General features: G+C 40.9%; 1 protein-coding gene across 1 annotated transcript; it reads left to right on the forward strand.

Moving 5' to 3' along the window:
• Nucleotides 1-9,260: 9,260 nt before the first annotated feature.
• Nucleotides 9,261-21,434, forward strand: LOC139368577 (protein SET-like). Its single transcript, XM_071107609.1, has 7 exons — nucleotides 9,261-11,032; nucleotides 11,235-11,312; nucleotides 11,414-11,525; nucleotides 16,675-16,829; nucleotides 17,128-17,204; nucleotides 18,422-18,591; nucleotides 19,340-21,434. The coding sequence occupies exons 1-7, from the start codon at nucleotides 10,145-10,147 to the stop codon at nucleotides 19,486-19,488; spliced, it is 1,629 nt and encodes a 542-aa protein (XP_070963710.1). The 5' UTR covers nucleotides 9,261-10,144; the 3' UTR covers nucleotides 19,489-21,434.
• Nucleotides 21,435-22,164: the final 730 nt, after the last annotated feature.

Genomic DNA, 22,164 nt, shown 5'->3' on the forward strand with positions numbered 1-22,164 from the left:
CACTGAAAACAATGGATACTGTTGGGTGGTCCTTTGCATGTGGTGATGTAAGTTTCCTTTAACGATCAGTCTTCCAGATAAGACGACACAGACACCTTGGTATAAAACTCTTTAGTAGTAAAATGCAATTGCAGACAGAGTTTCACATACAGAGTACCTCAGTGGTCTATGGAGACAATCCGATAGGAGACAATGCCATCCTGCCCGATGTTCAGACTCTGCTTGCAGATGTAAGAGAAGAACTCCGTACTGCCCTGTCCACTTCACTGTTGCTCTAAGCACAGGAAATTGCAGTTCTGAAATAAATAAAAAAAATGTGAAGGCTTCTGCCTGAAGCCCATACACGCCACAACGTACATGTTGGACCCCAAGTATGCTGGCAAGAGCATCCTTTCTGGTGCAGAGATCAACAAGGCCTATGGTGTCATCACTACCGTGTCTCACCACCTTGGACTGGATGAGGGCAAGGTTCTTGGCAGTCTGGCGAAGTACACTTCCAAGCAAGGGCTTTGGGATGGAGATGCAATATGGCAGTGGTGCCAACAGATCTCGTCAGCCACCTGGTGGAAGGGACTTTGTGGGTCTGAGGCTCTTTCCCTGTTGCCTCCATCCTCCAAATCCCACCAACATCAGCCTCCTCAGAGCGCAACTGGTCCTTGTTTGGGAACACACACCAAAGCATGCAACAGGCTGACCAATACAAGGGTTGAAAAATTGGTGGCAATCTGGGAAAATTTTAGGCTTTTTGAGCCTGACAACGAGCCATACTCAACAAGGTTGGAAAGTGACAGTGAAGATGAGGCCCCAGAGTCTGATGTTCAAGAGGTGGACATTGAGGAGGTCCAGGGAGGAGACATGGAAGCCTGAGAGGAAGACAACCAAAGCTTTAGTTTCTAGACTATCATTTTACAGATGTATGTTGAGAACGTTTTTGGGAGATGCGATGGATCATTAGATATTCCCTTTTGTTGTTCAGTGAAATCATCCCATGTGAGGAGTCAGCTAATTTAATTAAAGTTCAATTCTTAACTAAAGCATATATATTTTTCTATTGGAAGGATTTGATAATTTGCAATTATGTCTACTTATGATAAGGTAAAATGTTTGTTTGTTTCCATATATGGTAAATATATCCAATGCAAAAAACATCTATATTTAAATTGGTATTAATATTAATTCCCATATTTCCATTAGTTCACATATTCCCAAGGAAAGTTTCCACCTCTGAATATTCCCCAAAATGTGCAACCCTAGTCATGGATGAATCTGAGGTGTTGTCTGTGACTTCAAAAGATAGGTGGTCACTACACCGGGAAACTCTTCCCAATCTGCCTGGGAGCTCTCGAGCCTGGGCCCTGTATCCTCCATAATCAAGACTCCAACTTCTCTGGCCATGCCATCATCCATTGACGTCAGCTGCTTATCACTTCAGGGAGAGATGGGGAGGCCTCAAGGGAAACCTCTATCTGGGAGTTGCTACCTCCTGTTCTAATTAACTCAATAATGGGTGGGATCCGAGGGATGTTCTAGGAGACTTGAGAAGCTGGTGCTTGGCTCCTGAATTCTGAAGGACTTTTTGTTGTCCTCCTGTCTCGTTCTCTGCTTCCTGCCTTGGATCCTACGCCTCCACCTTCGACCCCTGCTGAGGCACCACCTCCTCTACATCTTCCTCCTCCGCCACTACATCTGGTGTTGCGGGATGCACACTGATATAAAACACCTTCCAGCGAAGGCATGTTGGCTTGGATCTCTGTGTGAGGTGGGTCAGGTTCAATGTGTGGTTCTCTGATTCAGGGTGGAGGTTCCTCCATCCTGCTCCTCCTCAGCCTCTAAGTTTTCAGCCATGCTGCTGTGGAGTGATGTTGGAGACAAGCTCAGAGGTGTGGGGGTACTTCTATATTTGGGCTCCTCCTGGGGTTGGTCGTTGAGTTTCGCCATTTCACAGTCCAGTTCCGGTGAAGGTTCAGTTGTCAGTTGGTTGACTTGGGATGCTACAGGTATGGATAGCACTTCATTGATTTGTGCTGTGGAAGGCACATGAGGTTATTGTTCACCCAGGGATACAGTTGTACTGGACAGTGTTCCATCTGCTGATGGAAGGTTGGCTGGGAGAGGAGAAATGGGTCTGTCATTGGCAGTCTGTAGGAATAACAAAGATAAATAAGTGACAGTGACAGGCTTTGAGGTAGCATGGTCCCAGATCTGTTTGGGCTGTACAGGCAACTCCCATGGTCATTGTTTGGTATGAAAATGACCATAGGAGTTGGCTATACAGCAGAAATAGATCTGGGACCAGAATGGCTTCGAGGTACAGGGACTGTATGTTGCTCTGGATAAGAATGTTTGCTAAATGACTCAAATGTAAATAATTCCTGTAACTGTTCTCAAAGTGAACGGCAGCGTGTCATTCCTAAATGGGTCAGGGTGAAATTTAAAACAGAGAATCTAGTATATTATAAAGATATGTACACAAGTTCAAAGATAACTGGTAAGAAATACTGATGAGTTATTCCACCGTTACATCGAAGTCGAGCTCTCGTTGAAGAATGACTGGGCTTCACCATCTCTGGCACCGGCGTAGTCAACGCTTCCTCTGCAAAATCAAAGATCAAAAGTCAATCACACTACCCATTATTCTAAATGTACTCTTACTGTGTTTCATGTGCAATTGTATTCAAGTATATTGGATGTATTGGACTGGCCTGAGATGTAACTGTACGATTGAAACCGTGAATATAGCGAGAGTCAAAATAAGGATCTGAAAACATCTTACTCTTTTATGTTTCATCCTTTTACAACTATGTAAAAACTCTGATAGTCACATGCAGCAGTCCTGCTTTACCTTCATCCCTGGGAACTGCTCAAAGTAGTCCAAATCCTCCATACTGAAAGGAAAGACATTCTACTGTCAATGGCAATGCAATGAAGACACTCACAATACTAGTTTAAAGATAAAGACCTTTAAATAAATTACACATTAATGGCACTAGAACGGCGACAAATGGTGCCCACAAACTCCCTACATAAAGCTGTCCCAACAGCAGAGCTTTCTTTACAGCACCATGGTGTCACGTTGTATAATGATCGGAGACAGGAGCAGGAATAAGAAAGTGTTTTTTTTATTTTCTCCACCCAAACAAAAGTGTACGGTGTAAACCTCAAACACGGGCCGTGACCCGTAAACCAATAACACGTAGCATGTAAGCCGATACAACAGCACAGGTACTCACAAGACCAACAGACATGGTAACAGAGGGCACACATATACACATTCTAATCAGGGGGAATGGGAACCAGGTGTGTGTAATGAGACAAGACAGTCCAGTGTTGGTGGTAATGAGTCCCGTTCAGTGACACCTAGAAGACCGGTGACATAGACCTCTGGAGCTGGTGAAAGGAATGAGCAGCAGTACTGGGGGGATCCGTGACACATGGAGTGAATCCTCCACACCTGGCTATCAGCGTAGCCTTGTATGGCATCGAAACTTTTCATTCAGCCTCATTTACTTTATTTTAAAAAACATAGCTGATATGGCTGTCTTGCTTAAACAAATGTGGTTTCTACTGACAATTGAGATGTACAAATTATGGCATAAGGGGAAGATGAGCGGATAAGATGCAATCCGTAATTTCGATTAAGACATCAATGAGCGAGCTAGGACGGACGTAGTCAATATAACTATTTGTTCAGCACTTTTGAAATGGACAGCGACAGAATCCAGAACATGGGCCATTCTTACAGTATGCTCCCTGTACACCAAGTCAGAACCGTAGGATAAATAAGGGAGGCATATAAGCACACAATGAAAGCTCTTACAATATTTGATGATGCCATTTCTCTAAAATAGGCTATAAGCTACATGTGCACCACCATCTCAGAATGGTAGGCTTAAATTATGTGGTGGAAAGGGACCAAATTATTAGGGTGAGACACATGGGCTACTAACAGCTTACTACACAACATACACTTAGTATTACTTTCTTAGCTACAGTATACATATCTCCCTGGCATATTACGTAATTTATGAAGCAGCATACAAGACATTCTTGAACATATCTTGTTGTGCTGTGCTCACTTGAACAGGAAGGTGGCACAGCAGTCCTTCGTGGGCAAATTTTGTCATCAAAGGCTGGCATTCTCAGCATCTGTGATGCTTTAAAGACAACTGGGAACTCAGAAAAAAGGTTGAATCATGACATCAGTGATAATCAGGTCGGCGCTCTAGAAAGAGGCTGTCACACCCTGACCTTAGTTATATTTATTTTCTTTATTATTTTGGTTAGGTCAGGGTGTAATGAGGTGGTATGTGTGTTTTTGTCCTGTCTAGGGTTTTTTGTATATCTATGGGGTTTTGGTATGTCTAGGTAAATGTAGGTCTATGGTGGCCTGAATTGGTTCCAATCAGAGACAGCTGTTTATCGTTGTCTCTGATTGGGGATCCTATTTAGGTTGCCATTTTCCAGGTTGGTTTTGTGGGTTATTGTCTATGTGTAGTTGCCTGTGTCAGTGGTTGGGTTATATAGCGGCAGGTTTGTGGTGTAAGTTTAATGGTTCTTTGTTTTATTAAAGAGTATGTATTTGTATCACGCTGCGCGTTTCAAAACGTATTTTCCCAGTCGAAGCTTGTTTTTTTTTCGAGTTCCCAGTTGTCTTGAACTCACTGACGTCTGAGATTTCACAGTTCCAAGTTTCCAGTTGTTTTGATCGCGTAGAAGTCATGCTGGATTGGAAGCATGGCCAATGTCGAATGTTTATCCTTTTAATCTTGGAAAAGAGACCCTTAAACCCAGACTTGGATCACACACCCACTCCACTGAATAGCATTCTGGTGATTGCTTTTCAATGTTCAGTTATCCACTGATTACTTCCAAACCAGTCATTGTTGAATTTGTGATTTCCAACTTGGTGAGTAATGTTTTTGTCCAATGGCCGATGAGCACCAATACATTTTATAATTTCCCTTCATTATTTAACTTCATGACAAGGATTGAATAGGATTTGCCAGTAGATTGACGACTTGATTCATGACTGCAAGCTTGCTAGCTAAGATTTTGAAAGTATGATGTTGACATGGTCAGTCCAATCAAAGCTACTCTAGAAGTAATGTGATTTGATGTCATTTTATCTGTGGCCAATGACCTTGAGCCTTCTTGGATGGGAACTTCTAATGTAAATCTATGGCAGCACCCAAGGGGCTTGAATTTTCGAGCTCTACCCATAGATTTTGCGGTGACTTAGTGTCCCCATGAGTGACATAACACTGCATGTCAGAGTAAAAACTAAGCTATTAGGTCGAAGGAAGTGTCTGCGGAGCTCCGAGACAGGATTGTGTCGAGGCACAGATCTGGGGAAGGGTACCAAAACATTTCTGCAGCATTGAAGGTTCCCAAGAACACAGTGGCCTCATCCTTCTTAAATGGAAGTTGGTAGTAGGTGCCAGGCGCACCGGTTTGTGTCAATAACTGCAACACTGCTGGGTTTTTCACGCTCAACAGTTTCCCATGTGTCTCAAGAATGGTCCACCACCCAAAGCACACATCCAACTCCATCTTTCATTGAATCAGATGGCTTATTCATCACACAACCATTTGATGCTGCAAGTTATTTTTATGCTTATTTCATTGGCAAAGTGGGCAAATCTAGGCAGGAAATGCCCACCATGAACAGTGAGCAATTGTATTCATGCATAAAAAAAACTAATAATGAAGGAAAAGCAGTGCATGTTTGAATCTTGTAAAGTTAGTGGGAGAGGTGTAAACATTAATGTTATCATCAATAATGACAAACCTCCTGGCATTGGCAATTTAGATGGAAAGCTACTGAGGATAGGAGTGGCTATAGAGTCAGCTACCATCTGTCATATTTTTAATCTGAGCCTAGAGGAAAGTCTTTGTCCTCAGGTCTGGAGGGAAGCCAAAGTAATTATGCTACCCAAGAGTGGTAAAGCAGCCTTTACTGGTTCTAACAGCAGACCTAAAAGCATGCTGTCAGCATGCTTAGCAAACTGTTGGAAAAAAATGGTGTTTGACCAAATACAATGCTATTTCTCTGTAAACAAATTAACACTTTCAGCATACTTATAGAGAAAGGCACTCAACATGTACTGCACTGACACAAATGACTGATGATTGGTTGAAATAAATTGATAATATAATGATTGTGGGAGCTGTACTATTACATTTCAGTGCAGCCTTTAATATTATTGACCATAACCTGTTGTTGAAAAAACATGTCAAGTGTGGGGTTCCACCGGGCAGCTCTCTAGGCCCTCTCCTCTTTTCTATTTTTTTTTATACCAATGACCTGCCATTGGCATTAAACAAAGCATGTGTGTCTATGTATGCTGATGATTCAACCATATACGCATCAGCAACCACAGCTAATGAAGTCACTGAAACCCTTAACAAAGAGTTGCAGTCTGTTTTGGAATGGATGGCCAGTAATAATCTGGTCCTGAACATCTCTAAAACTAAGAGCATTGTATTTGGTACAAATTATTCCTTAAGTGCTAGACCTCAGCTGAATCTGGTGATGTATGGTGTGGCTGTTAAACAAGTTGAGGAGACTAAATTACTTGGCGTTACCTTAGATTGTAAATTGTCATGGTCAAAATGTATAGATTCAATGGTTGTAAAGATGAGGAGAGGTCTAGCTGTAATAAAGAGATGCTCTGCTTTTTTTAACACCACACTCCAAAAAGCAAGTTCTGCAGGCTCTAGTTTTGTCTAATCTTAATTATTGTCCAGTAGTGTGGTCCAGTGCTGCAAGGAAAGACCTAGTTAAGTTGCAGCTGGCCCAGAACAGAGTGGCAAGTCTTGCTCTTAATTGTGATCAGAGGGCTGATATAAATACTATGTATGCCAGTCTCTCTTGGCTAAGAGTCGAGTGCATTACTTATTTTTATAATAAACATGAATGTGTTAAATCCCAAATTGTTTACATGGTCAACTTACACACAGCTCTGACACACACACTTATCCCACCAGACATGCCACCATGGGTCTTTTCACAGTCCCCAAATCCAGAACAAATTCAAGAAAGCGTACAGTATTATATAGAGCCCTTATTGCATGGAACTTCCTTCCATCTCATATTGCTCAAATAAACACACAACCTGGTTTCAAAAAGCAGATAAACAACTCCTTCGCAGCACAACGCATCTCCCCTATTTGACCTAGATAGTTTATAATGTATGCATTGATATGTAGGTTACGTGTGCCTTTAAAAAATGTTTTATGTAGTTCTGTCCTTGAGCTGTTGTCTATTGATGTTCTGTATTATGTCATGTTTCATGTTTTGTCTGGACTCCAGGAAGAGTAGCTGCTGCTTTTGCAACAGCTAATGGAGATCCTAATAAAATACCAATACATCCAGCCAACTTGACACTGTGGGAAGCATTGGAGTCAACATGGGCCAGCATCCCAGTGGAACGCATTCGGCACCTTGTAGAGTACATGCCCCGACGAATTGAGGCTGTTCTGAGGGAATACTCCGTGTATAATCGTCAGGTAAGAAATATGGATTAATGATTCCCCAATCAGGGGGGCAGAGAGCTGCAGTAAACCTGGATAAAGCATATCAGCCATATCGGCCTCAGTGGATTTTTTAATTTTTTACATCAGTCTTATGCAAGGCATCTAGTAACACATCACAGGTAGTAAATTGTTCAAATGAAAACAAAGATTCACTAGAACTTGACCGGTTAACTGCAGAGTCAGCTAGAGGCTGTGAGTGGGAAGAGCAGTCGATTGACTGACCAGGTTCAATTATTTGAGTTTCTTCAAAATAAAAGGCTGGATAAAAGCATTACTTTTCCCATACTTCTCAGTAATGATGCCAGAGTCAGACAGACTTGCTTAGGCATGGTAAAGTTAGGGAAAATTTGTTTCATATTTTGGATATTCAGTTCTCTCTTATCAATAGCTATTGAACCAAGCATGCCACGACAATGGACATCCTATTTAATGAATCGGGATGTGTGTGAATTTTGTTTTCGGATTTCAATCTTTCAAAAACGTAATATTGGAATAGTGCATAGTGGAATCTGTGATACTGCTAAAGGACAAAGACTGGAAAAGAGAGAGGGAGAAACTTAGTGTGTCAGACACATACTCACAACCGTTCTTGTTCCCTTTCTCACTCACTCACATACAAGTATGTGCAACAGTCCAGTGTTTAAGGGGAGCTCACCCGGTCTATTTTGGCCACTTTGTACCTCCGTCTGTGGCTTTTGTGTCTGCGCATTAGCTGAGAAGAAGAGCTCTGCTCTGGGGAGCTGCTGAGTCTGAGACACAATACAATGTAATCTTTAATGGTCCATTATACTGAGACAATGGAAATTTGGTGACTTTTGCTGACACAGTACCCAGCCCAACAAACCACGAATAATCGAAGACATTGGCCACGTTCGAGAGGATCAAAGCCACAATGTATCAAGGGGAAATTGTGACTCACTGATCTACAAACAATAATGAGTGAAATGTGATATGATGAAAGATGATTTGTAGATCAGAGGGTCGGCAGTCGCCTGCAGTCCTTTTGATGCTCTCGAACACATGGATTGGGTTCGAAAGCATCAAACAACATTTTATAGTCATCCAATGTCTTCCATGTTTTTGGATGACATGATGATGTCACTACTGCTTGGTTTACACTAGTTGCCACAGCCACCAAGTCATAATTGTGGTTAAACCCCGCCTATTCCTCTTCTTAAAATCTGATTTTTAAACCTTGACTCTAATCTTTACCACACTGCTAACCTTAAATTAAGACCAAAAATATGTTTGTTTTCATACATTTTTACTATACTGCCAGGGTCTGCCTGTGGTTACTAGTGACAACTAGACCCCAGGTAACTAGACCCAGAGTCGCGCAGTAGTTTAAGGCAGTGCTAGAGGCTTCACTACTGACCCGGGTTCGATCCTGGGCTGTATCACAACCGGCCGTGATCGGGAATCCCATAGGGCGGAGCACAATTGGCCCAGCGTCGTCCGGGGGGGCTTTACAAGTAGGCTGTCATTGTTTATAAGAATCTATTCTTAAATGACTTGCCTAGTTAAATAAAGGTTAAAATAAAAACAACCTTGCTGCTCCCTAGTTGCCACAAATAAATAAATGCTGCCTATTTCTACAATTTCTCAAAATTTGATTTTAAATATAACCTTAATCCTATCCTTAACCACACTGCTAAATTAAGACCAAGAAGCTAGTTTATCTTTTCATAAATGTTTATAATATTGCCACTTTGACTTTACGGCTGTAGTAACTCGTTGAAACCTTGCTCCCTGTGCGCACTGAGTGCTAGTGCGCATGTGATGTTGGTCCATAGAAGGGCCATGAATTGTCATATGCTAACGTGAGTAGATTACCTTGAAAACAACAGTAGAATATCGCAGTCCAGTTTTTACATTACACCTCAACATATAAGGAAGTTGTATTATATATTCAAAATGCATATTTAGCAAAGTACATAACCAAGCCTACGAGTTTAAGAAAAAAAAATTATAAAAAAAAGCGGACTCGGTTGTCCGTGCTATCTAGCATTCTTAGGACTAGTTGAAATGTAAAATGGTTAAGGGTTATGATATGGATATCCCAAGGATTCCGAATAGCACTGGTCTTATTATACCTCAGTGGGCTTCAAACACTTAAACATTACCCCCGTTGTATCATTGGTGGAAAGCATTCGGCGCGGCGACCTCTAACCAATCAGCGAATTGTTTTCCTGTCCCGGAATGTAATAAATATCGCGGACGAGGAAATAGTGAGGGAAAGGACAAACAAGTAATTTCAGGACTGTGTGATTTATAAACCAATACATTATTCAATATAACGTTAATACTTTATTATTATGCACAACTATTGCTAAATTGATATCTAGCTTTTAAGAGAATGGGGCCGTGTTGTGATACGAAGGACACACGTAAGGTAAGCTAGCTCGCTTTAGGCCTCTAGCTAAATTTACGCGGAAAAGGAGGGCAAGTAGCTAGCCAAACTAGCTTGCTAACTGTTAATAGGAAATACTAGCTAGTAATTTGTGCAACGAACAAGTTAGCCAGTTACATCTAAGCAAGCAATTCCGCTACCCTCTAACTCATTTGTGGTGTATTGCTTTAGCTAGTAAGCTAGGGTTAATTGGCAAAAATGAGCGAAAAAAAGAGCTGCAGCAAAAAGTCTGCAGTCTCCGCACTGAAGAAACGATGTCCGTCCCCTGAACAGGCTGGTGAGGCCCCGCTTCCTAGTAAGTTAGCCAGAGTGGGCGACGACGTGTCCAGTGAATTAACATCGTATTCTCATGGAAACAAAAATAGGGAAGATGGCGATAAAGTATCAGCAAAGGAAGAGAAGAATGGAAATGACGAGCGTGGACTAGACGCTGATGCACAGGTCAGCGCCGCCGAGAGTGCACCAGTCTCTCGCGATCCAAAGAAAGTAGACACAGAGGAAAGTGCTGGAGATTGCCGACCCTCAACTTCAATGGGCCAGTCTGATTCGGCCGCAATAGCAGCCGCCAAGGCACTCGCTAGTTCCACAAAAGCAACAACAGATGAGGCGAAACAAACCTCCTGCTCCTCCAAAAAAGTTGTACATCATGAGAGACTGGGACACAAAGTTAAGCGTGGTGACCATGAGTCCTCAAACGAACGGGCAAAACCTGAAAGGGGTCTTCACACGCAGGCAGCAGCGGCAGACAGCTCTACCTCACTGTGTGGAGTTGACAGGGAGGATGCTGAGGACATGCCCGACAAGGACGACGACTTAATACCTGGATCATCCTCCACACCGAGTTCCTCATTCCCATCAGATAATGACGATGACGGGGAGTGCGCCATAGTATCAGTGAAGATGGCCCCAGAGATCCGACAATCATTGTCCCTTCTAGCACAGGTACAGATGAGGCTGGATACTCTGGAGAAGAAAGGTGCGTGGCTCCACCAGCGGTTAGAGCTGAAGATGAGCTGCCAGCGCCGTCCACACCTGGACCAGCGCAGCTCAATCACACAAGCCATCCCCGACTTCTGGATCACGGCAGTATCCTTTTGAATACTCCTACAAACGCACACAGTGACACACACACACACACACACACACACACACACACTTTTCCAGATGGCAACAAATTACTTCATGATCCCAATTCATGTGCCTGTGAATTATGTGCATAGACACTGTATATGTTGGTGAGTGTGTAGGTATGTCACATTTATTTTTCTCTTGACTCAAAGCTCAACAGTTGTTGAACCACCCTCATCTCTCTGCTCACATCGACGAAACCGATGAAGACGCTCTCAGTTACATGACCAACCTTGAAGTAATTAAATATTCCCAGTGAAAATGTAATGAATCTTTATATTCTTCAGAATAAATAACCTATTGCTCCCCTGAATTTAAAATGTCTTGTCTCCTACGTAGATTGAATCCTTCAAAAACAACAAGCTTGGCTACAGAATTGGGTTCCACTTCAGGCAGAACCCTTACTTCCAAAACGTCATCATAGTGAAGGAGCTCCACCTTGGAATGGGAGGTGAGTGACAGATCCAGTTCATATCTATCTTGCTTGTCCTCTCTTACGTAAACGGACCCGGCTGGTGCACAACAATTGAATACAAGGGCAAATTAAGTCACCATCTCTAAACAATAGAGACTTTAGGATGCAACATTTAGACATTGGACAGGTTAACACGGGAACAGGACTACCTTGGGATTCTGGCAGGAATGGGGGTCAAGTTTGGGACAGGACCGAGCAGGATCAATAGTCCACAGGGACTGGCAGTGCAGGAATTATTTACAGTTGAGGAACAAACAGTTATTTTTGTGTTGTAAGCAGTTTTAGGATGACATCGTTTTGAGTGTTTTTTTTCCCCCTCTACCCCTCCTCACTATAGTAACACATGTTCTTCAGTCCTCAATCACTTTTTAAAATGTACAATTTTGGTATTTGTGACCGACTGGCTCGATTTGGTCTTGTGTAGCAAAATTTGAAATTTTATTTTTTACATTGGATAAAAGTAGAGACTCAGAGCTAGAAAATGGTATCATACACTACAGTTGAGGAACAATGGGAAAGTAATTCTGCTTTAAAAGTTGATAAACCTCACTTTTGAGAAAATGGCCTTTGAATGTTTTGGTACACCTACTGGAGAGCTCTTTGTCTACAACCATTCAGCATTGTTCACACACTCTTAAGCTTTAGCCACACCCATCTCTTTAAGGGTTGAGCCGTGCTTTGTGTACTAACAGCAGTCAAGCACCCAACCTAACTGGTTAACTTTGGCTAGCTTGCTAGCTACTTCCAGACACAAATGCAAGAACAGCTCACTCTGACCATTTTACTCGCCCTTGCGGGGCTGGATATGCTGTGTTTGTTATCCTGAGCGTTGGTGACTGCAACAAGCTTCTGGCATCAAAATACTTTTTTCTTTTTTTCAACGTTTACTGACACCGGCCATTTAAAAGGGTGTTGAGCGTTTGTAAATTTGTCCGTTATTCTGCGCTCTGGCACACTCCGATGAGTGCTTGAAATCGGAGTAGATAGCCAGAGTGAATTTACCAGCTACGTCTATCAACGGCTGTCACGGTGACATGAACATTCTATTGAAGGACCAAAAAAAGCAGTAACCAATTAATCAGACCATTTTTATATATGTATTTGTAATAAGGACAATTACAACACTGAATGAACAATTTTTTTTATTATAACTTAATATAATATATAAAAAAGTCCATTTAGTCTCAAATAAATAATGAAACATGTTCAATTTGGTTTAAATAATGCAAAAACACAGTGTTGGAGAAGTAAAAGTGCAATATGTGCCATGTAATAAAGCTATCGTTTAAGTTCCTTGCTCAGAACATGAGACCATATGACAGCTGGTGGTTCAAGATTCCCAGTTCTTCAATATTCCCAGTTGAGAAGTTTTAGGTTGTAGTTTTATAGGAATTATGATGCGTCGACTATTTCTCTCTATACCATTTGTATTTCATAAACACAGCAATACAAGCTTTTGCTTATTAATATGGTCAAATCCCGAAACTATCATTTCGAAAACAAAATGTTTATTCTTTCAGTGAAATATGGAACCGTTCCATATTTTATCAAACGGGTGGCAACCCTAAGTCTAAATATTGCTGTTACATTGCACAACCTTTTTATGTCATAATTACGTAAAATTCTGGCAAATTAGTTCATCGGGCCAGGCGGCCCAAACTGTTGCATATACCCTGACTCTGCTTGCACTGAATGCAAGAGAAGTGACACAATTTCCCTAGTTAATATTTCCTGCTAACATTCATTTCTTTTAACTAAATATGCAGATAAAAAAATATGTACTTCTGTGTATTGATTTTAAGAAGGGCATTGATGTTTATGGCTAGGTACATTTGTGCTTTTCTCGATGATGAATTAATTATATGCAACGCAGGACAAGCTAGTTAACCTAATAATATCATCAACCATGTGTATATTTTTTAGTGAAGTTTAATGCTAGCAACTTACCTTGGCTCCTTGCAGCCACAAGGTCCTTTTGATGCTGCACTCGCGTAACAGGTGGTCAGCCTGCCACGCAGTTTCCTCGTGGATTGTAATGTAATCGGCGTCCAAAAAGCAGATTACCGATTGTTATGAACACTTGATATCGGCCCTAATTAAATTGGTCGACATCTAGTTACTACCCAGCATGAATCTGCAGGTAGCTAACCAACCAGGTTAAATGTTAGCTGGCTAACATTAGACTATAACTAGCAAAGCAAAGGCTCTGAGATACAAATAATATTACTACACAGATCATACACGTAACGTGTAGCTAACTATACACTAACTTGAAATGAAAATTACTTTGACAAAATTAGGAATGTGTAATATCTGAAAATGTAGCTAGCTAGACTATCTTACCGTATACATTGACGGATTCTTCTCCCGCTCTCTTGCGGATGCCATGGTTATCCTTAGTTTGTAATCCGGAGACAACTGTGTTCTCCATCTCCTTAGCTATCATACTCTAATTCCACTGATTTCAAAACTTGGTCCTCCAGAAAGTGGAGAGAAACTCTAATGCAGTTCTACTATGCGATATCTTAAAAAAATAAATAAATAAAGAAGCTGTGTTAGACAGGATTACCTACACATAAGTTTAATGCTAGCTAGCAAAGGTAAAAATCTGTCCTTCTGCCCCTGAACAAGGCAGTTAACCCACTGTTCCTATGCAGTCATTGAAAATAAGAATTTGTTCTTAACTGACTTGCCTAGTTAAATAAAAAAAACATACTGACCAGCTCAAATAGACAAAAGTGCGCTACATGGCAGACCAATCCGAACTCCTCTCTCGGCATGTCCAGCCCACTCATTATCTCAGCCAATCATGGCTAGCGGCAAGGTTGCTGTCTTTCTGTGGCTAAATCAACTAGGCTCGTAATTAAAATATATATTTGTATTTACACATGGCATACAAATGTAAGGCACATGAAAGTTCACATGTTCCAGAAGGCATTTCTGCCTTTTGATAAATAAATCAAAATGTACGTTCAAATGGCTCTCCTGTGAAGTATAGACTCGTGACATATGCCTAATATACTGAAACGAGAACCAATAGTGATGCAGTCACTTTCCTCAACTTTGAGCCAGGCGAGACTGGTATGCATGTTACTGACACTTTCCCTCCATGTACATCTAAGTGCAATATGTGCTGCATTGTACTGGACCAACTGACATTCATCGATGTCTTTTGCCGCACATTTCCTTTGAATTACACAGCTGGGCAGTAGTCCAGGTTTGACGAAACTAGGGCCCGTACGACCTGTCTGGTCGACTAGAATGTCAAGAAGGCAGAGCGACGCCCTATCATGGACAGACCTCTTCCCATTTTAGCAACCATTTGAATCTATATGTTTTGACCATGACAGCTTGCTATCTAGGGTTACACCCAGTAGTTTAGTCTCCTCAACTTGCTCAATAGCCACATTATTCAATAATAGATCTAAACGAGGTTGAGTGAGTGATTTGTCCCAAAAATTATGCTATAAATTTGAGATATTTAGCACCAGCCTATTGCTAGTTACCCGTTCTAAAATTGACTGGAGCTCTATGTTAAGTGTCTATTTAATTTACTGTTGCTGCCAACGTGTTTTCGGTAAGTCATCAGCGTACATAGGCACACAGGCTTTATTCAAGGTCAGTGGAAGGTCATTTGTTAAAACAGAAAACAATAATGGCCCTAGACCAGTGGTGGAAAAACTATCACATTTTCATACTTGAGTAGAAGTAAAGATGCCTTTTAAAAGAAAATAACTCCAGTAAAAGTGAGTTACGAAGTAAAATACTACTTCAGTAAAAGTCTAAAAGTATTTGGTTTTAAATGTACTTAAATATCAAAAGAAAGTATATATAATTTAAAGTATCTTATATTATGCAAACCAGACACAATTTTCTTGTTTTTAAAATTTATAGATAGTCAGGGGCACAGTTCAATATTCAGACATAATATACAAACAAAGCATGTGTGTTTAGTGAGTCTGCCAGATCAGCGGCAGTAGGGATGACCATGGATGTTCTCTTCATAAGTGTGTGAATTAGACAATTTTTCTGTCCTGCTAAGCATTCAAAGTGTAACGAGTACTTTTGGGTGTCGGGGGAAATGTTAAGCGTAAAACGTATATCATTTTCTTTATGAATGTAGTAAAGTAAAAGTTGTCAAACATATATAAATAGTAAAGTATAGATTCCCCAAAAAACAACTTAAGTAGTACTTTAAAGTGTTTTTACTTTAGTACTTTACACCACTGCCCTAGCCGGCTGCAGACCACACTCAACTGAATTTGCATGAGAGAGGCTTCCATTAACAATAACCCTCTGTTCTATTCGAGGGGTAACTCTCAAACCATAGTAAGGCAGAGGATGCAAATCCATAACACCGACATTTCTTCAGCAATGGTTTATGATCAATGACATCAAAAGCTGCATGGAGTCTAACAAAACAGATTCAATCTTCTTACTATCAATTTCTTTCAGCCAATAATCAGTCATTTGTGTCAGTCCCGAGCATGTAGTGCCCTTCGCCAAAAGCGTGCTGAAAGTCTCTTAATTTGTTTTCTGTAAAATAACTTTATTTGATCAAACACCATTTCTCCCCCACCCCCCCAAAAAGTTTGATTGGTCGGCTGTTTGAACCATTAAAGGGAGCTCTGCTATTTTTGCGTAGTGAAATGATCTTTGCCTTGTTCGGCACACACCGTCTTCTAGGCTGAAATTGAAGATGTCAGTATTCACAATGTATTCTGCTACCAACCTCAGCAATTGACCATCCAGGTTGTCGGTACCAAGTGGTTTGTCCTTATTTATAGATTGCAAAAAAAAATGAATCCGCTGGGCAAGCAATGGAAAGTAGCTACCAGCGAGCGAACAGCTCTCGTGTCTTGTGAGGGGCCATTGCTATGAAAACACACTCAGCAGGGAGTGACAGACAAGTTATTTCTGCATGTTAAAAGGAGCACGGGACTGGAGTAATTTTATATGGGGACAGGAAAGTTGTCGAGGTCATGGAACTGTTGTGGGACACCGACAGTATGGGGAAAATATTGACAGGACAAGACTCCCATGTCAACGCAGGTGTAATCTGGGTTTAGGTGTAAATGAGGCCAATAATGACAATATCCTTCCCCTGTTTCATGTCCTCTTACAGGAACTCCAGTGTCTTTCTCCGACCCCATCCTGTGGTACCGCGGGCAGAATCTGACGCTCCACAGTGAACCCAGGAGATCGGGTCGTGGCATCTACCAGACCTTCTTCAGCTGGTTCAGCGACCACACCAGCCCTGGCCGGGACGATATAGCACAGGTAACAGCATGCTCACTGCTTGGCACAGGTTGTGAGCTGGTGCACAGTCTGACATGCATGAAGTAATCCAGCAAACACATTCAACATTTTAGTCAGCAGATTTTTCACCTAGTCGGCTCAGTGAATCCAACCAGCGAACTTTCGGTTACTGGCCCAACGCTCTTAGCCGCTAGGCTATTTGCCACCCATTGCACAGTTCCACTGGTGACCACACGACTGCCATTATTTTAGGCTCTAACACTCAATGTTACTCCACTATTCCAACACACTGTTCTGTTTGTTCCGTGTCAATCTATAGATACTGAAGGATGACTTTTTCAGAAACCCTCTGAGATACTACCTGACTCCACTGTGGGAACTCAGGCAGAATGGCAGGTAAGCTTCCCAACAACACCTCTTCTTGTGGAACTAAGTTCAATAAGGACTGTTCCATCTCCATGATACTATTACCATGCTATTACCACTTTAATATGTGCCGTAATGTCGCCTAAAATGATACCAAACACTTTTATTAGAAAGCATTTTGTGTATAAACAAAAACAGGACATGTCAGGTCTATTGATTGTCCTAACTATCACAACTAGAGATGCAAATTTCAGTCAATTTTGCTGCCGACTAACCGATCCCCATTATCTGGTCAACAAACTGTTACATTTTTTCCAAACAGTAAAATTACTGACCAACATAAAATACTATGCATGCATACCACTAGGCTAGATGCATAGAAGGAATAGGCATTTTTCATTAAGAGCTTAATGGAAACAGGCAAAATAGCAAACCTATCATCTTTGTCAAAAGGCCTATTATTGAACATGCACTTCCTGTAATGAAGCAGCTAATAAAACACAATTTTCAAACTTTCACTAGAATGTAAGTCGCAGTAAAACACAGTTCTTAACAGCACACCTGATGTGAGCGGTTCCATATGACAGAGATCAACATCTCTGTTAGAAACATGGAAAGAGAGGGAATCCAATAGCAACAACTATGATAGGTTGCTAATATGACTGGGATGGTGCCTTTGGCTTCTGGACAACGAAAGAAAGTTGACATGAAAACCAATAGAACAGGAGAGAAATGCTGGTTAATGGCATGAGGAAATCTTAATAAAAGAATTGCCTCCATGTTTCTATGGATGGATTTTGGCAAGGCTTCTTTGAAGCAAATTAAGACATGCCTCATTATTTGAAGTAAAGTAATATTTTCAGGTTTCAAACAATTATACTGCATCAAGCTCATATTGCAAAGTGGTGGATGATGCGCTGATAGGCTGCCTACCGTTTATTTTATATGTGGCCTAGTGGTTAGAGCGTTGGACTAGTAACCGGAAGGTTGCAAGTTCAAACCCCCGAAATAAAGGTAAAATAAAATATGCACTCGAATGGCGAATGAGAGACAAACTTGATGAGATTGAGAAATAAAAGTGGCTATTTTTAATCGTGGTGATCAAAACCGTTTAACAGTCGAATGCTTTTAGAATTGTTATTTGTTGTGCAATGACTGGGCTGACAAAAGCACTTCACTCCAGTACCAGCTTTTTGTAGAGCTACTCTCGCGCTGTTAACATCCCTGACCACATCTGGTTCCAACAGCACCAGTGGGCCCAAGCCAGCTGACAACAGCAACAGGGATGATTGTGTGGTGATCTCTGACTCGGATGATGACGAAGACCAGGCTGAAGAGCAGGCTAATCCTGGACGAGGTCATAGCAGGGAAGAGGAGGATGAAGATGAGGACGAGGTGCATGGGGGTCAAGATGCAGGTTAGAGAAGACTAATGGACCTCATTCTAGTGCTTTAGGGCCACACTGTCTGCTGGTTTACCTCTACCTCCTGAGAAATGTGTATAAGTGTATAGCAAGATGTCCCTGTAAGAGTAAGCAGGTGAAACTGAATAGACAGCGGATATGTCCTGAGAATCAGATGAAAAAGCCCACAGGAGGATGGTGACGGAGAGGTGGTGAGACGGTAACACATTTTCCACAAACGGAAATGTTATACGAGAACCACATAGCATGTGGAAGTTTGTTGGCTCTGCTGGTCAGCTTTGCAGCTCAGTTCAGAACATGAAGTCATTGTTTGGATGAAAGTATATTTATTTCAATGGTTCAGGAAGTCTGATTTTTACATGCAAACTCAGCAGCTTATTCACACTGATCTGCCAAATCCAGTAGACCCAAAGACTGTTCGTACATTTAAATAAGGGGTATTTGTACAGTCATTGGAAGTTATTTTTTTAATGTTTACTGTGTTAAGGTGTGCTTTGTTTATACATTTTGGTTACCTGATACTTCAATCCACCACTTACTGTTTTTACCATTCTCACACATTTTATTGCCGGGGGAACTAAAATCAACAGTTTTGACCAATTGTACCACATAATTATATTCCTACTCCTTCTCAATATTCACCATAATCCATTGTTAAATCCCTGTTTATATCCCGTGCCAATCATTCCATTTGCTCAGTGGGAAACCCATAATAAAAGGTCTGATCATCTCCATTCTCCAGTGTCTGATGACAGCGTCCAGGAGGCCAGAGAGGATGAGGACTCGTACGGAGAGAAGGATGAAGAGGTGGATGAATCACGAGGTCGCGAGGTTCGAGACCAAGATGACGAGGAGGATGTTGAGGTGGACGAAGAAGCGGACGAGTGCTAAGATTGTTCATTTTTCCCAGTTTCCTTTTTTCTTATTATGCACAGAATCTAAATTATTAATACATTCTAAGTTCCTCATTGCCTTTTTAAAATTAGGGCAAATTAAAAAAAGCAGAGACACAATGTTTTGACCTCCTGGTCAGTCCACCTTTTGAGTACTTTAACTTGGTGAAAAGAATACCTTGTTTCACCTTTAACATTCTGTCATAAAGAGCACATGTTAAAAAACATGTTTTCCCATTTCAAGACTATAGCAGGTGCCTGTGAAGTGACGAGTAAAGTAACAGGGTTGACGATGTTCTTAAATTAGCCATAAAATCCCTGTTAACAGGGAGAATGGAAGCTTGTCCTGTGCAACAGGGAGGGGCAATTTGAATGCGAGCTTCACCTCAGAAAATGAAATTGCTAAAACATTTCTAGAGTGTCAACCCTGTTACCCATAGATAGACATGTTATTCTCAACCCGTATAGTTTTCCACCACAAAACTCTAGAAAATTGCCAAAAAGAGTCGAACCAGCTCACCTGCATTTGTGCACAATTTCTACTTAAAATATCGAAGGGCTGCAAAAGGCACTCATCTCGTCGAATGTTTTGATTTTTGTTTAAAATTTAGATCCCAGTAATAAAGAATCTAAGGAGCCATGCCTATCTATCATAATTCTGTAACGTAAAAGGTATTCGTTCTTGAGTCATTCACTCTAGTTGATAGGGCTACTCAGCACAAAATGGAAAGAAAACTAATACAATCATATTAAATGAGGTTTGAGACTGCGAAAGTTTGAGAGCATCTCTTGTTGCAAGTAATTCTCTAAAACAATCCTAGATATTTTACTGACCGGTATCAGTGATCATGTCTTGAACTTTTCCTATTGTAAATCTGATCTTTGTCGAAGTAAATAGGTGATTTAATTTTTTTGTTGGTGGGTTGTAATAATTTACAAAACATTGTCTCGGATGCACTTCGTACTGAACCAAATCTTGTTCTCAGGGATGACCTAGTCGTGGGTGTTTTCATGGAAGGAAACTGATTTATTTTAGGGACCGTATAAGGTTTTCTTACACACCTGGCATTGTTTGGGTGTATCTGTGTAAAATAAGTTTATTCTACAGTAGTTTGTTAGTTTAAGGTAAATATAGGTAATGTGTCACCAGTGTTTTGCATTTTCTATCATAAACTTAGTGTGTAGCTCTACACCCATATTCCCATATTTTCTAGTCAGTGTATTCATTTAAGTCATTTTAAAGTTGGAATCCTGCATGGCGACACAGCCACGTCCGTTTGCGATATTGCAACAAAGAAGTTACTGCAAATAACACTTTTCCCTCTGATGTCATTGCAAAGCGCGATTGAAGAGCACAATATGTACTGCAATGCTTTACTGCTCCTCAGCCAGTGGCGCTGTTTCCCGCTACTCCGGATTCCATCTTTAAATATATTTTAACAAATTGATTGAGATGTGTGAAATCCAACATTTTGACATGAATTGTAATATGTTGAGCTTGTTGCATTGTTTTATCTTTTAGAAACTGGCATCATCACAAGTTTTTTTGCAATAAGTAAAGTTAAGTCACGATGTTTGAATGGTGTGCTGTCCAGAGCGAATATTTGCATTGACGAGTGGTCTGACGAAGTAGCATAACTGTAGCCACGGGTTGCTCTTAAACTACTGTAACAATACTAGTGCTTTTATGTTATTTCTTTTCCACACGGACGGATGGCATTGGCATGTACATATTTAGAGTTAACCTTTTGTGCAGAGTTCAGATCTGTTAAGCTTAAATCGTTATCTGTAACCATCTGGAATTTGAAATATAGTGTACATTAACAGAAAGTTATATTTTGTGTGCTGAATTTTATAGTATGCTGTAGTTTTGAAGAAAATGTTTGTTAGTTTTTTAAGATGTCCACATTTTGAATCAGACTTAATTAAATAGCAAGTTATTTATTTTTGCTTACTGTTTTTAATTGTTTAAATGTTGATATTAGAAATTGTTAGGGTGACACAATCATAGCCTGTACTAGCCATACTTAACTGGTAGACTGTGATCTGGGCCCAGAACGGGGTCAATATGGGTCCCAACTTTTTAGGAACTCAGTCCAGTTCCACTTACTGCTGTTGATTTATTATAGAATGCACACGGTGCAATTTCAGAATTTGGTATTGAAATGGCAGTTTTCCTCTGTCATTCACTGATAGACCTTTAGAGAGCTATTTATGTGTCTGAAAATTCCAGTTTATCATGGTGCTGATTCCAGTCTGGTAGGGAAGTTAGGTTGTAGTTATCATGGCCAGATATTGTGCCCAGGGGTCTCGACCCTCCCCCCAATTTGATTTTGTTGAGTCACTCAGGTATCATATGAACACACACAAGACATGGCAATGTGTAGAATTGCAGGAATTTAGCTAAAAAATTTAATTTTTATATCTACCAACAAGTGGGGTTTGAACGGTTTGGGTTAAATTGGTTGCTCGGTGGGGGTTACTATGATAAATTACAATATTCCTCTGGACCTTTGCCACCTAGGAACTTTGTGACCAGACCTCAAATAGTTGACTACCTATGAAAGTTGTTCAGGAAATGCCATGTTCTGGATGGAATATATTGCCAAACCAGAAGATGGCAGTATACAAAAGCAAGGATAATTGGTATCGCTACTCTGAACTGCTTTTGTAA

This window comes from Oncorhynchus clarkii, chromosome 16, assembly GCF_045791955.1.
Source record: "Oncorhynchus clarkii lewisi isolate Uvic-CL-2024 chromosome 16, UVic_Ocla_1.0, whole genome shotgun sequence".
Classification (NCBI taxonomy): Eukaryota; Metazoa; Chordata; class Actinopteri; order Salmoniformes; family Salmonidae; genus Oncorhynchus; species Oncorhynchus clarkii.